Genomic DNA, 13,693 nt, shown 5'->3' with positions numbered 1-13,693 from the left:
TAGTAAGTGCTAAGGGCCCAATTCAAAGCCCAGAGATATCAGTGGGCTTTGGATCAGGTCATAACTGCTTAGCAAGAAAAAGAAAACCCAAAAAAGCCAACCCAAACCTCTCCTGTTCTAGGAACGTCAGTACAGCATTCAAAGAGTTAATATGGCACTGAATCACTTTTTCCTGAAACTATTAGTAATCATGGGCCAAATTATCTGCTAGTGGCAATTGGTGTAGCACCACTGAAGTCAATAGAGTGGTGTCAATTTACACGAGCAAACGTCATCTCCCCATTTAAACAACTCTTTTTAAGAATTTTTTAAAAAATGACATTTACCTCAAGCCATTGTATGTGTTCTATTAAGCTGTTTTCATACTTCTCGCATTCAGCTTCCCTTTTATTTATATCATCACTAAGGTGTTTGACCTGTTCCTCAGCCTGCAAAATTTCTTTTCGGAAATACTCATTCTGGTTGCAGAAAACAAAATTAACAGGGACAATCATTTCTGCAGTACACACTGGCTCACTTGCAGTATTAAACAATAACCGCTCTGAGTATCATAGAATCATAGAATCATAGAATATCAGGGTTGGAAGGGACCCCAGAAGGTCATCTAGTCCAACCCCCTGCTCAAAGCAGGACCAATTCCCAGTTAAATCATCCCAGCCAGGGCTTTGTCAAGCCTGACCTTAAAAACCTCTAAGGAAGGAGATTCTACCACCTCCCTAGGTAACGCATTCCAGTGTTTCACCACCCTCTTAGTGAAAAAGTTTTTCCTAATATCCAATCTAAACCTCCCCCACTGCAACTTGAGACCATTACTCCTCGTTCTGTCATCTGCTACCATTGAGAACAGTCTAGAGCCATCCTCTTTGGAACCCCCTTTCAGGTAGTTGAAAGCAGCTATCAAATCCCCCCTCATTCTTCTCTTCTGCAGGCTAAACAATCCCAGCTCCCTCAGCCTCTCCTCATAACTCATGTGTTCCAGTCCCCTAATCATTTTTGTTGCCCTTCGCTGGACTCTCTCCAATTTATCCACATCCTTCTTGAAGTGTGGGGCCCAAAACTGGACACAGTACTCCAGATGAGGCCTCACCAATGTCGAATAGAGGGGAACGATCACGTCCCTCGATCTGCTCGCTATGCCCCTACTTATACATCCCAAAATGCCATTGGCCTTCTTGGCAACAAGGGCACACTGCTGACTCATATCCAGCTTCTCGTCCACTGTCACCCCTAGGTCCTTTTCTGCAGAACTGCTGCCTAGCCATTCGGTCCCTAGTCTGTAGCTGTGCATTGGGTTCTTCCGTCCTAAGTGCAGGACCCTGCACTTATCCTTATTGAACCTCATCAGATTCCTTTTGGCCCAATCTTCCAATTGCTCTAGGTCCTTCTGTATCCTATCCCTCCCCTCCAGCGTATCTACCACTCCTCCCAGTTTAGTATCATCCGCAAATTTGCTGAGAGTGCAATCCACACCATCCTCCAGATCATTTATGAAGATATTGAATAAAACCGGCCCCAGGACCGACCCTTGGGGCACTCCACTTGATACCGGCTGCCAACTAGACATGGAGCCATTGATCACTACCCGTTGAGCCCGACAATTTAGCCAGCTTTCTACCCACCTTATAGTGCATTCATCCAGCCCATACTTCCTTAACTTGCTGACAAGAATACTATGGGAGACCGTGTCAAAAGCTTTGCTAAAGTCAAGAAACAATACATCCACTGCTTTCCCTTCATCCACAGAACCAGTAATCTCATCATAAAAGTAAAATGGATGTAGTCGTCATTTGAAACACAGTGCTGTGTAATCATAACTGCTTTACAATTTTATTAATCATCGGTTAAAGCCAGATTCTCAGATGATATAAACTGACACAATGCCTTCAAAATCATAATGTACACCAACTGAGGATCTGGCCCTTAAAGTTTAACCACTTTGCCAAGAACCGCATGAAAGGTAGGGGATTACAATGGATAGGCTTTGTTGTAATGCCAACTGGTTAACATACCTCTCCACTTAGCTCAGCATGACGTTTTTTACCAGTCTCAAGTCTTACATTCATTTCATTCATGAATTTCTCCTCTGTTACCCACAAGAGTTCCTTCTTCTTTGCTAGGTGAAGTTGCTTCCACTGAAGCAAAGCTCTAGTGGCAAGTAGATAAACAATATCACCCATTACATGACATTGCATTGTAACTGACTGGGAAATCAGAGCTGCATTGCATGTGTAAAGTAACAAAGCAGACTTGATTCTGAGAGGATCCCACCAACAGCATAAATTCACAGGTTTCCAGGCCAGAAGGGACCACTGTGATCATCTAGTCTAACCTCCTGCATAACACAGGCTGTAGATTTTTCCAAAAATAAGTCCTAGAGAAGATCTAGCCATGCAATGGGGTAATGATGTGGATAATAAAGAGGATGGAACAATATGGCCAGAGAGCTTCAGTTCTTACCTCTGTAAGGAAAACAGAGTCAAACAGCTTGGAGGCTCTCATGGAGAAAAGCCCTAAGAGAAGTATGTAGAACTTGCCTCTCTAAAAATAACACATGTCCCTTTTGGTTTGGAAGAGCAGCACGTCTTGAGCACAGCTGAGTAAAACTGGGTTTTAGACCAGAATTTGAAGATGGTTCAGCTTGTGAGTATTTCTCCCCTTCCTACCCCTTAGGTTCACTTGGAGTTCTGAGTTTGCCAAGTAAACTTCAAAGCAAACTGGGAAAATTTTATCATCCTTTCACACACAACTCCAGTTACAATAGTTAATTCAGATTTATCCAACTTGGGGCCTCTTCCATAGCTAGCTTCCCCCTGCCCATACACACTAAAAGAGTGAGACAGGAAAGGGCCTCCTGGCATCTAAATCCAAGCATCAGTGCTTAAACAGAGAATGCAGAGTGATGCAATTTACATCTTGGCAGATCTCATCAATAGGGATGCATTTAGCATAACTCTTATTATAATGTGCTTTCAGTGGTCTTTGTAGAACATGCTTCCACCCTCCTCCCCACCACCACACCTCAAACAAAACAAACTCAATGGAAGGCTCTATTTAAAGGCTGAAAAATATGCAGTCCCCAAGAAAGCAGCTGTTATAATCCAAGATGCAAAATCATTTTAAAACAGACCATCCTCTTTCCCAGTCCACTGTGCTCATGACAGCTGGAGTCCTAAATGTCTACCAGACTGGTGGCATGATTTTCAAAGGTGCGAGCATTCTAAGTACCCATTGACTTTAACAGGAGTTGTGAGCGCTTGGAACTTGAGAAAATTAGGCCACACAGACTCAAGGTCTGATCCTGCTCCCAGTGAAATCAATGGCAAAACTCCCATTGACCTCAATTGTGTAAGATCAGCCCTAAACTGGAAAACAACAGCGATAGCTTACAAGTATACAGTGTTTTTCCATCTGGAAGGATCCCAAAGTGCTTTACAAAATTAAATTGTTACCCAAACCAGAACAATTTAATGAATTGCTGTTACAGAGCCATCTACTTGGTAAAGTTTAGCAGCTGTTACCACACAACACCACCACAGGCCAGGAAGTGAAGAATATCTCATCCAAATGAGACAGCAGAGGAATTTAGAAGACAGAATACAATTACCCCAGATGTAATTTGGCCAAGACATTGAGATGAATCACTCTTTATCCAGCAAAAAGGACCACTGGAGCTTTGGGTGGTTAGGACCTTGGTTTTAGGTCTTATTTGAAAAATCTAAACAAAGTCACTGTAAATCATTAATATGTTGATCTGTTCCTTATGAAGATGGTGACTTGTAATTTTACCTCATCTCACTTTCTCTCTTTAAACATTGCTCTAGATTCTCTAGTTCTCTTGCATAGGCATCCTTTGTGTTTCTGAAACAAGAATAAAGGTTCAAAGTAATGCTAAACCTTTGCATACTACTTTATTTTATAAGTCATTTTTTGAATATACAATTTTTAAAAGCATTTTCCAAGGCAGCAAGCTAAGCACTCCTACCAGCTGGGGACTCACTTCTCAGAAATGCACCTATTTTGGTGTGCAGTCATGGTTCTGTGCTTCATATGGTTTGTTGTTGTAGGCGACATGATTGCAAAGTTAAACAGGCACTTGGTAAAGGCTATGACAAAGCCAAGAGTCCTGACTTATGCCAGAATCAATAACAAACTGCAAGAGAAGGCAATCAGAGATCCTATTAATCAAGCCCAAAACACTAGGGCAAAAGTTTAAGAACAGAGATGCTACATTGGTATGATTTAGGTGCAGTAACTAATACAGAAGAACTTGCACAGATTGGAGCCTCAAGGCAGATGGATGCATGCATTCACTTGCACACATTATATATATTTGCTAATGTAAAAGTCCCAAGGCAAACACTAGCATGCAACAATTTTTTGTGGACTCAACACATTCAAGAGGATTTTAGTTTAAGAAAATAAAAACGCTGGTAGTTGGAGGCAGATGTAATCCTGCTCCCATATGTCTGACTGCGTTTTCAGGAGACACTGTTACCAGTGACCTGCTCTCCTTTGAGATACAAGAGGGAGATGGAAAAGCGACTACCCAAAGCCCCAAGAAGATTTGGCAGTAGGTGGTAGTGGACACTCTCCTGTGCTTGAAGGGCAGGGCTTACACCAACCCTCAGGCTGCCACCCCAGTAGACTTAAAATGTATGCAGGTGGGGTGGCCCCGCAGAGACAGCTGAACATGCCCTAACTGATATTCTGTCCACATTTGGTTAGCAAAATAATACTAGTATTTTGCTATTCAGCAATTTATAAAATTCTGTTTGCTCACCCCTCATCAGTGGATTTATTTTTCCTGGATTTTTAGAACTATTATCTGAGAGAACCCTTACAGACAATAGTATTGTGTACAGGTGGCTATTTAAAAAACAAACCAAAACAAAGACTTTACCCTTCTTCTCCTTTGTTTGTGTGTGTGTGTTCCCATGCTCCTTATCATATACATTCATAAAATATCAGGGTTGGAAGGGACCTCAGCAGATCATCTAGTCCAACTCCCTGCTCAAAGCAGGACCAATCCTCAACTTTTGCCCCAGATTCCTAAATGGTCCCCTCAAGAATTGAACTCACAACCCTAGGTTTAGCAGGCCAATGCTCAAACCACTGAGCTATCCCTCCCCACTCAATTTGATAGTTGAAAGCAGCTATCAAATCCCCCCTCATTCTTCTCTTCTGCAGACTAAACAATCCCAGTTCCCTCAGCTTCTCCTCATACGTCATGTGCTCCACCCCCTAATCATTTTTGTTACCCTCCACTGGACTCTTTCCAATTTTTCCACATCCTTCTTGTAGTGTGGGGCCCAAAACTGGACACAGTACTCCAGATGAGGCCTCACCAATGCCAAATAGAGTGGAATGATTGCGTCCCTCGATCTGCTGGCAGTGCCCCTACTTATACAGCCCAAAATGCCAATAGCCTTCTTGGCAACAAGGGCACACTGTTGACTCATATCCAGCTTCTCATCCACTGTAACCCCTAGGTCCTTTTCTGTAGAACTGCTGCCTAGCTGCTTGGTCCCTAGTCTGTAGCAGTGCATGGGATTCTTCTGTCCTAAGTGCAGGACTCTGCACTAATCCCTGTTGAACGTCATCACATTTCTTTTGGCCCAATCCTCTAATTTGTCTAGGTCCCTCTGTATCCTATCCCTACCCTCCAGCATATCTACCACTCCCCCCAGTTTAGTGTAATCTGTGAATTTGCTGAGGGTGCAATCCACGCCATCCTCCGGATCATAAATGAAGATATTGAACAAAACCAGCCCCAGGACCGACCATTGGGGTACTCCGCTTGATACTGGCTGCCAACTAGACATAGAGCCATTGATCACTGCCCATTGAGCCTGACGATCTAGCCAGCTTTTTATCCACCTTATAGTCCATTCATCCAGCCCATACTTTAACTTGCTGGCAAGAATACTGTGGGAGACAGTATCAAAAGCTTTGCTAAATTCCTACGGAATTGCTAATAATAATACATTACACAGCAGTTTTCATAACAGACTTCAAAGTGCTTTAAAAAGGGAATCAGTATCATTATTCCCATTTTACAGATGGGGAAACTAAGGCATACGGAGATGCAGTGACTTGCTATGGGTCACGCAGCACTCCAGGGCTAAGAACAGAATCCAGGTCTCCTGAATCCCCATCCAGTGCTCTATCCACAATATCATGCTGCCTTCCTGTAACACTGCACATAACACTGGGGCTGATCTTGAGAAATACTAAGTGCCAATTAAGTCAATGGGAGTTCACAGAATTGTATAATAAAATGTAAGACATTAGAGATGGAAGAGACTTTCCAATCCAGCTCTCTGAGTGCAGGATTATTCCATAAGATATAGAGCTCGGTCCAGTCTAGTTTTAAAAGTCTTAACCAATGGGGCTTCTACCACTTCTGTAGGAGATTCCTAGCATTATTTCGGATAACCAAATAATATTGAGACAGTGATAATTAGTTCACCTCCTCTTCTTGTTAATTTATTCCTTACATTTTTTAAACTACTGACTTCGCTGCATGAGTACTTCAATATGAGATTTTCCTTCTCTTTACAACATTGTTTGGCTATTCCTTACCCTTTATTTCTCAATTTCATATATACACAGAAGGTATATCCTGTTGGGTCAGTTCAAGTTAAATACCAAGATAGACATCAGACTATATCTATTGGGTCTTTTCCTTTTTCAACATAAAAAGTGAGAACAATTATTTTCCTACATTTTATCCATAACTAGGGCACCTGCATATTTATGAGGTGCCAGGAAATGCTCCTGAGAAGGATTCAGGGGGGATAACAGCAGGCAAGGAGAGGCTGGCAGCACAGCTCCTGCCAGAACCATGCTAACAAGAGGCAGCATGAAGCCAGGAAAATAGGTGGCAGTTAAAAGACAAGGGGTGTCTGTGCAGATGCGCTCCTTGCCTCTGCGTAGGCTTAGAGCACTGACCTCCCCCACCCTTTTCTGCAGAGAGGGACAGACCATGCCTTCTGGCAGAAAAATAAGCTCTGAGAGCTGAAGTTCAAGGAGTTGCCACTCCCCCATGTGGGACCTGCCCATTTAGGACAGTTATTAGAGCATAATTCTGTCATTTCACAGCGATTCAAGGATCAGGGATAATATATTCTGATTGCTACATGCTATACAGGGCTATCATGCTAAAAATAGCAGTGTGGATGTTGCCGCTTGGGCTGGAGCTCAGGGTCTTAAACCTATGGTCAGATGTGCTTGAGAGTCCAAGCTGCAGGATTCACACTGCTGTTTTTAGCCCCCTGGATGAGTTGCTCTAATGCAGTGGTTTTCAAACTTTTTTTTTCTGGCGACCCAGTTGAAGAAAATTGTTGATGCCCGTGACCCAACGGAGCTCGGGATGAGGGGCTTGGGGTGTGGAAGGGGCTCAGGGCTGGGACAGAGGGTTGGGGTGCGGGGGTGAGGGCTGCGGGGTGGGGCTGGGAATGAGGGGTTCAGGGTGTGGGAAGGGGCTCTGGGCTGGGGCAGGGGTGCAGGATGGGGTCAGGGCTCTGGCCTGGGGCCAGGGATGAGGGGTTTGGGCTGCAGGAAGGGGCCCTGGGATGGAGCAGGGGATTGGAGCACAGGCTTACATTGAGTGGCTCGTGGTCAGCGAAGCAGTGGGGGTGCTAAGGCAGGCTTCCTGCCTGTCCTGGCACCGCGGAACACGCTGCGCCCCAGAAGCAGCCAGCAGCAGGTCCGGCTCCTAGGCGGAGGTGCACAAGCGGCTCCATGCAGCTCTCGCCCGCAGGCACCCACCCCCTCCCCCCGGCCGGTGCTTGGGGCAGGGGCATTTCATGGAGCCCTGTGGCCCCCCCGGCCTAGGAGCTGGATCTGCTGCTAGCTGCTTCTGGAGTGCAGCGTGGTGAGGGAACAGGTGGGGAGGCAGCACCACCAATGAGACTTTTAATGGCCCCGTTGGCAGTGCTGACCAGAACTGCTGTGACCCAGTGCCTTACATTCCGCAACCCAGTACTGGGCCACGACCCACAGTTTGAAAACCGCTGTTCTAATGTACCAGCCAATAACAGGCCCCAAAAAGCTGTGCCAGCAACCACAGATCACAAGAGTGCACCAATGCTCCGTGAACACTCATCCCAAGCACATCCTCTACACCAGGGAGCAAGATGCAGGCTATACCACCACGTCTACACAACCCAGGGACTGCACCACATCAGAGAAAACCTCAGCCACCCAATTAGGGCAGGTTTACAGCCCCTTTGCCCCACCAAAAAAGGGCTCTAGCCTGGACTGGGATCTGAGCCATTACACTTGTTTGATTTTGAAGTTTTGTATTCAATACTATTTCTATAATATTTCTCTGAATCAGTGTCTTGTTCTTAATCTTCTTGTTTGTGTGTACTTTGCCTGGCGATAATAAATTGCAGACGGCATTATCGGTAACTAAAAAAGCAAGACTTCTTTGCATGTAATTTTATACCAATTTGCTGGTATGGTTTATAAACTCATTTGGCTTTCTCTTTAAAGTATCTTTGAATACTTAAGTTTTAGTCTTTCCCAAACTCACATGGGCCCATGATTAAGCTGCAGCCAGGTCATTAATACAGTCAATATTGAAAAGTGACATACTGAAAGATATCTTCGAGTCTCTCAACTTCATCCTCCAAGTTTTGCTCCTCCACCACACGCTTTGACATAATGTCAAGTCTTTCATCCAGCCAACTGGATAATCGTTCAAGCCTACCAAGGGAGAAAGATCAGTTATATCTTCAGTCATAAAAAGTGATTTTACTCTTCAAAAAGAAAAGCTTCAGAAATAAAACTGCCTTCTCTAAAAATCAGGACAAAAAAATGGCCATAGTGGGTCAGACCAATGATCCATCTAGCCCATTATCCTGTCTTCCAACAGTGGCTAATGCCAGGTGCTTCAGAGGGAATGAACGTGAACAGGTAATCATAGAATCATAGAATATCAGGGTTAGAAGGGACCTCAGGAGGTCATCTAGTCCAACCCCCTGCTCAAAGCAGGACTGATCCCCAATTAAATCATCCCAGCCAGGGCTTTGTCAAGCCTGACCTTAAAAACTTCTAAGGAAGGAGATTCCACCACCTCCCTAGATAACGCATTCCAGTGTTTAACCACCCTCCTAGTGAAAAAGTTTTTCCTAATATCCAACCTAAATCTCCCCCACTGCAACTTGAGACCATTACTCCTTGTTCTGTCATCTGCTACCACTGAGAACAGTCTAGAGCCATCCTCTTTGGATCCATCCCATCGCCCATTCCCAGCTTCTTGCAAACAGGGGATAGGGACACTTCAGAGAATGGTTGTGCATTCCTACCCATTCTGGCTAATAGCCATTGATGGACCTATCCTCCATGAACCTATCTAATTCTTTTTTGAACCCTGTTATAGTCTTGGCCTTCACAACATACTCTGGCAAAGAGTTCCACCAACTGACTGTGCATTGTGTGAAGAAATACTTCCTTTTGTTTGTTTTAAACCTGCTGGCTATCATTAATTCTTGTGTTATGAGAAGGAGTAAACAACACTTCCTTATTTACCTTCTCCACATCAATCATGATGGGGCAACAAGATCTGCACGCAGTATTCCAGATGTGGGCATACATGGATTTATATAGAGGTAACATGATATTTTCTGTCTTATCTATCCCTTTCCTAATGATTCCCAACATTTGGTTCACTTTTTTGACTGGCGCTGCACATTGAGTGGATGTTTTCAGAGAACTATCCACAATGACTCCAAGATCTCTTTTTTGAGTGGTAACAGCTAATTTAGACCCCATCATTTTATATGCATAGTTGGAATTATGTTTTCCAATGTACATTACTTTGTATTTATCAACATTGAATTTCATCTGCCATTTTGTTGCCCAGTTTTGTGAGATCCCTTTGTAACTCTTCGCAGTCTGCTTTGGACTTAACTATCTTGAGTAGTTTTGTATCATCATCAAATTTGCCACCTCACTGTTTACCCTTTTTCCAGATCATTTATGAATATGTTGAACAGTCCTGGTCCCAGTACAGACCCCTGGGGGACACCACTATTTACCTCTCTCCATTCTGAAAACTGACAATTTATTCTTACCCTTTGTTTCCTATCTTTTAACCAGTTACTGATCCATGAGAGTACCGTCCTTCTTATCCCATAACTACTTACTTTGCTTAAGAGCCTTTTGTGAGGGACCTTGTCAAAGGCTTTCTGAAAATCTAAGAACACTCTATCCACTGGATCACCTTTGTCCACATGTTTGTTGACCCCCTCAAAGAATTTTAGTAGATTGGTGAGGCATGATTTCCTTGTACAAAAACCATGCTGACTCTTCCCTAACAAATCACATTCATCTATCTGTCATAATTCTGTTCAGCACTAGGCAAATTGATTGCAACTACAGTAAAGAAGTGAGGCTTACTGTCTTGTAATTGCAGGGATTGCCTCTGGAACCCTTTTAAAAAATTGGTATCACATTAGCTATCCTCCAGTCATTTGGTACAGAAGCTGATTTAAATGATAGGTTACAGACTACAGTTAGTAGTTCTGCAATTTCCCATTTGAGTTCCTTTAGAACACTTGGGTGAATACCATCTGGTCTTGGTGATTTATTACTGTTTAATTTATTAATTTGTTCCAAACCCTCCTCTAATGACACCTCAATCTGGGACAGTTCCTCAGATTTGTTTCCTAAAAAGAATGGCTCAGGTGTGGGAATCTCCCTCACATCCTCAGCCATGAAGACCGATGCAAAGAATTCATTTAGTTTCTCCACAATGGCCTTATCTTTCTTGAGTGCTCCTTTAGCATCTCGATCATGCAATGGCCCCACTGTTGGTTTAGCAGGGGTCCTGCTTCGGATGCACTTTTTTTTTTGGCTGTTACTTTTTGAGTCTTTGGCTAGCTGCTCTTCAAATTCTTTTTTAGCCTTCTTAATTATATTTTTACACTTCACTTGCCAGAGTTTATGCTCCTTTCTATTCTCCTCAATAGAATTTAACTTCCACTTTTTACAGGATGCCTTTTTGCCTCTAACTGCTTCTTTTACTTGGCTGTTTAGCCACGGTGGCACTTTTTTGGTCCTCTTACTATATTTTTTAATTACAGGTTTTCATTTAAAATGAGCCTCTATTACGGTGTTTTAAAAAAGTTTCCATGCAGCTTGCCGGGATTTCACTTTTGGCACTGTACCTTTTAATTTCTGTAAACTACATTTTTCATTTTTGTGTAGCTCCCCTTTCTGAAATTAAATATTACTGTGGTGGGCTGCTTTGGTGTCCCCCTCCCCATAGGGATGTTACATTTTCTTACGTTATGGTCACTATTACCAAGCGATTCAGCTATATTCATCTCTTGGACCAGAACCTGTACTCCACTTACGACTAAATCAAGAATTGCCTCTCCTTTTGTGGGTTTCAGGAATATGCTGCTCCAAGAAGCAGTCATGTAAGGTGTCATAGAATCATAGAATCATAGAATATCAGGGTTGGAAGGGACCCCAGAAGGTCATCTAGTCCAACCCCCTGCTCAAAGCAGGACCAATTCCCAGTTAAATCATCCCAGCCAGGGCTTTGTCAAGCCTGACCTTAAAAACCTCTAAGGAAGGAGATTCTACCACCTCCCTAGGTAACGCATTCCAGTGTTTCACCACCCTCTTAGTGAAAAAGTTTTTCCTAATATCCAATCTAAACCTCCCCCACTGCAACTTGAGACCATTACTCCTCGTTCTGTCATCTGCTACCATTGAGAACAGTCTAGAGCCATCCTCTTTGGAACCCCCTTTCAGGTAGTTGAAAGCAGCTATCAAATCCCCCCTCATTCTTCTCTTCTGCAGGCTAAACAATCCCAGCTCCCTCAGCCTCTCCTCATAACTCATGTGTTCCAGTCCCCTAATCATTTTTGTTGCCCTTCGCTGGACTCTCTCCAATTTATCCACATCCTTCTTGAAGTGTGGGGCCCAAAACTGGACACAGTACTCCAGATGAGGCCTCACCAATGTCGAATAGAGGGGAACGATCACGTCCCTCGATCTGCTCGCTATGCCCCTACTTATGTCAAGAAAGTTTATCTCTGCATCCCATCCTGAGGTGACTGTGACCCTCTGTAGCCCAAAGCAACTCCCTGGCACCCCCATATTTACCATAGTTTTGTGATTATGATATGCTTTGTACAAAGTATGCCTTGTGATGTAGCATTTTAAAAGTCTTGATCTGTTGAACATTAATACCCTGTTGGACTGTATGTGCTATCATTGTATGGGAAGTTATGAAGTTTTGCTATGTGTGTGTTACTGAAATATGGTGCAAGGTTGGGAACACCCACAACCAGCCTTTCAGGTGCAACAAGGAAGCAGCCAGACACTGATAATGGCCCATTAAGAGGAATACACTCTCTCAAGGACTACTCCAGGAACTGTATACAATGGAGGCCTCTCAGAGAGAGCACACAGACAATGGAGACCGCTTGACGCACCTCTTAGCAAAAGGTCTTTCCAGTAAGATGGAAGAACTATAAAGGAGGGGAAGTGACATCATCATTTGTCCTCACTCTCCCCACAACTCAACACTTGGAAACATGTCTGGAGAACAAAGACTGAAATGGGGAGGCGGTCTCAGGCTGGAAAGGAGAATCCCAGGTTTTGTATTAAGGAACTATACCATCAGGGTGAGACATGGCTTGATTGAAATCCTGTCTAATTTATAGAACTCAGATTGTGATTTTATTTTTATTTCTTAGGTAACCAACTTTATTCCGTATGTTTATTACTTATAATCACTTAAAATCTATCTTTCTGTAGTTAATAAATCTGTTTTATATTTTACCTAAAACAGTGTGTTTTCCTTGAAGTGCTTGGGGAATCTGCTCAGTGCACAAAAGCTGGCACATGTCTGCTTTCCTTTGTAGAAGTGGCAAACTGGGTAATAAATTTACACTGGTCAGGCTGGGGAGCCGTGGGGAATTGGCTGGAGCCTCTCTATTGTTGGTTCATGAGTGGCTAGGAGAAGCATTCATGTAACTCAGCTGCTTGTGTCCCTGCCTGTGGGTGTCTGTGTAAGTGCAAGACCTGGAGAGGTTTGCAGCTTGGCACAGCTTCATAGTGTGAGAGGGAGCCCAGGTTGTTATGACAGAGGGCTCGGTGATACCCCACTTTCAGGTTGTGCCCTGGGGAACCTGTCACAGTGATATGTACCCAGTTAATATGGGGATAGGTGAAATTCCGCATTATTATTGAGTTTATTTGTATAGCTCCTCTAATATCCCTGAGCATTTCACAGTCTCTATCACCATCCTGATCAGTAGTATATCTCTACTGCTATATTCTTATTATTCAAGCATGGAATTACTATCTATAGAGATTCTATGGTACCATTTGGTTCATTTATGATTTTTACTTTATTTGACTCTACACTTTTGTTCACATATAGTGCCACTCCCTGACCAGTATGACCTATTCTGTCTTTCTGATACATTTTGTTCTCTGATATTATTGTGTCCCATTGACTATCCTCATTCCACAAAGTTTCGGTGATGCCTATTACATCAATATCCTCATTTAATACGAGGCACTCAAGTTCACCCATCTTAGTATTTAGACTTCTAGCATTTGTATATAAGCACTTAAAAATTTGTCACTTTTTAGCTGTCTGCCATTATGTGAAATAACTGAATGGGACTCTTTTTCATTTGGCTGTTTTCTTATCAGATCC

General features: G+C 43.3%; 1 protein-coding gene across 1 annotated transcript in view; it reads right to left on the bottom strand.

Annotated features, from left to right (window-relative positions):
* The window catches only part of CCDC175 (coiled-coil domain containing 175), a 45,911-nt gene that overhangs the window by 8,941 nt on the left and 23,277 nt on the right, over positions 1 to 13,693 (bottom strand). The window contains exons 11-14 of the mRNA XM_073350359.1: positions 8,602 to 8,712; positions 3,787 to 3,858; positions 2,010 to 2,145; positions 327 to 458 (exon numbers count right to left, since the gene is read on the bottom strand). Coding sequence (XP_073206460.1) covers positions 327 to 458; positions 2,010 to 2,145; positions 3,787 to 3,858; positions 8,602 to 8,712 — 451 coding nt within the window. The remainder of the gene's footprint in view (positions 1 to 326; positions 459 to 2,009; positions 2,146 to 3,786; positions 3,859 to 8,601; positions 8,713 to 13,693) is intronic.

The sequence above is a fragment of the Lepidochelys kempii genome, chromosome 6, assembly GCF_965140265.1.
Source record: "Lepidochelys kempii isolate rLepKem1 chromosome 6, rLepKem1.hap2, whole genome shotgun sequence".
Lineage (NCBI taxonomy): Eukaryota > Metazoa > Chordata > Testudines > Cheloniidae > Lepidochelys > Lepidochelys kempii.
This window is presented reverse-complemented; position numbering and strand designations above follow the sequence as displayed.